At 20.4% G+C, this 1,317-nt stretch overlaps 1 protein-coding gene across 1 annotated transcript; it reads right to left on the minus strand.

The window, feature by feature from the left end:
• Window positions 1–138: 138 nt before the first annotated feature.
• On the minus strand, window positions 139–438 carry LOTGIDRAFT_146921 (hypothetical protein; the record flags this gene model as incomplete). Its single annotated transcript, XM_009049960.1, has 1 exon — window positions 139–438. A coding segment is annotated over one exon (300 nt), but the record flags the coding sequence as incomplete, so codon positions are not given.
• Between the last annotated feature and the right edge of the window lie 879 nt (window positions 439–1,317).

Genomic DNA, 1,317 nt, shown 5'->3' on the forward strand with positions numbered 1-1,317 from the left:
TAATATAGAATCATAATATATAATTATATCTCACTGTATCTCATATTAAATAAAGACCAATGATTCCGAAAGTCTTCCGTTGATTCCATCATTTGCTTAATTATGATAATTTATAGTTTTTGACTCGACCTTTTAGTATTATAGAAGCCTCATAGCCACCATAGCAAAACAGAAAATATTCCATTGTATGTATAAATACCCCATTATATGTATAAATATTCTATTGTATGTATAAATATTCCATTGTATGTATAAATATTCTATTGTGTGTATAAATATCCCATTGTATGTATAAATATTCCATTGTATGTATAAATATTCTATTGTGTGTATAAATATCCCATTGTATGTATAAACATTATATTGTATGTATAAATATTCTATTGTATGTATAAATATTCTATTGTATGTATAAATATTCCATTGTATGTATAAATATTATATTGTATGTATAAATATTCTATTGTATGTATAAATATCCCATTGTATGTATAAATATCCCATTGTATGTATAAATATTCCATTGTATGTATAAATATTCCATTGTATGTATAAACATTCCATTGTATGTATAAATATTCCATTGTATGTATAAATATTCTATTGTATGTATAAATATTCTATTGTATGTATAAACATTCCATTGTTTGTATAAATATTCTATTGTATGTATAAATATCCCATTGTATGTATAAATATTCCATTGTATGTATAAATATTCTATTGTATGTATAAATATTCTATTGTATGTATAAATATTCTATTGTATTTATAAATTTCCCATTGTATGTATAAATATTCTATTGTATGTATAAATATTCCATTGTATGTATAAATATTCCATTGTATGTATAAATATCCCATTGTATGTATAAATATTCTATTGTATGTATAAATATCCCATTGTATGTATAAATATCCCATTGTATGTATAAATATTCTATTGTATGTATAAATATTCTATTGTATGTATAAATATTCTATTGTATGTATAAATATCCCATTGTATGTATAAATATCCCATTGTATGTATAAATATTCCATTGTATGTATAAATATTCTATTGTATGTATAAATATTCCATTGTATGTATAAATATCCCATTGTATGTATAAATATCCCATTGTATGTATAAATATTCTATTGTATGTATAAATATTCTATTGTATGTATAAATATTCCATTGTATGTATAAATATTCCATTGTATGTATAAATATTCTATTGTATGTATAAATATTCCATTGTATGTATAAATATTCTATTGTATGTATAAATATTCCATTGTATGTATAAATATTCCATTGTATGTATAAAT

The sequence above is a fragment of the Lottia gigantea genome (assembly GCF_000327385.1).
Source record: "Lottia gigantea unplaced genomic scaffold LOTGIsca_1410, whole genome shotgun sequence".
In the NCBI taxonomy this organism is placed as follows: domain Eukaryota; kingdom Metazoa; phylum Mollusca; class Gastropoda; family Lottiidae; genus Lottia; species Lottia gigantea.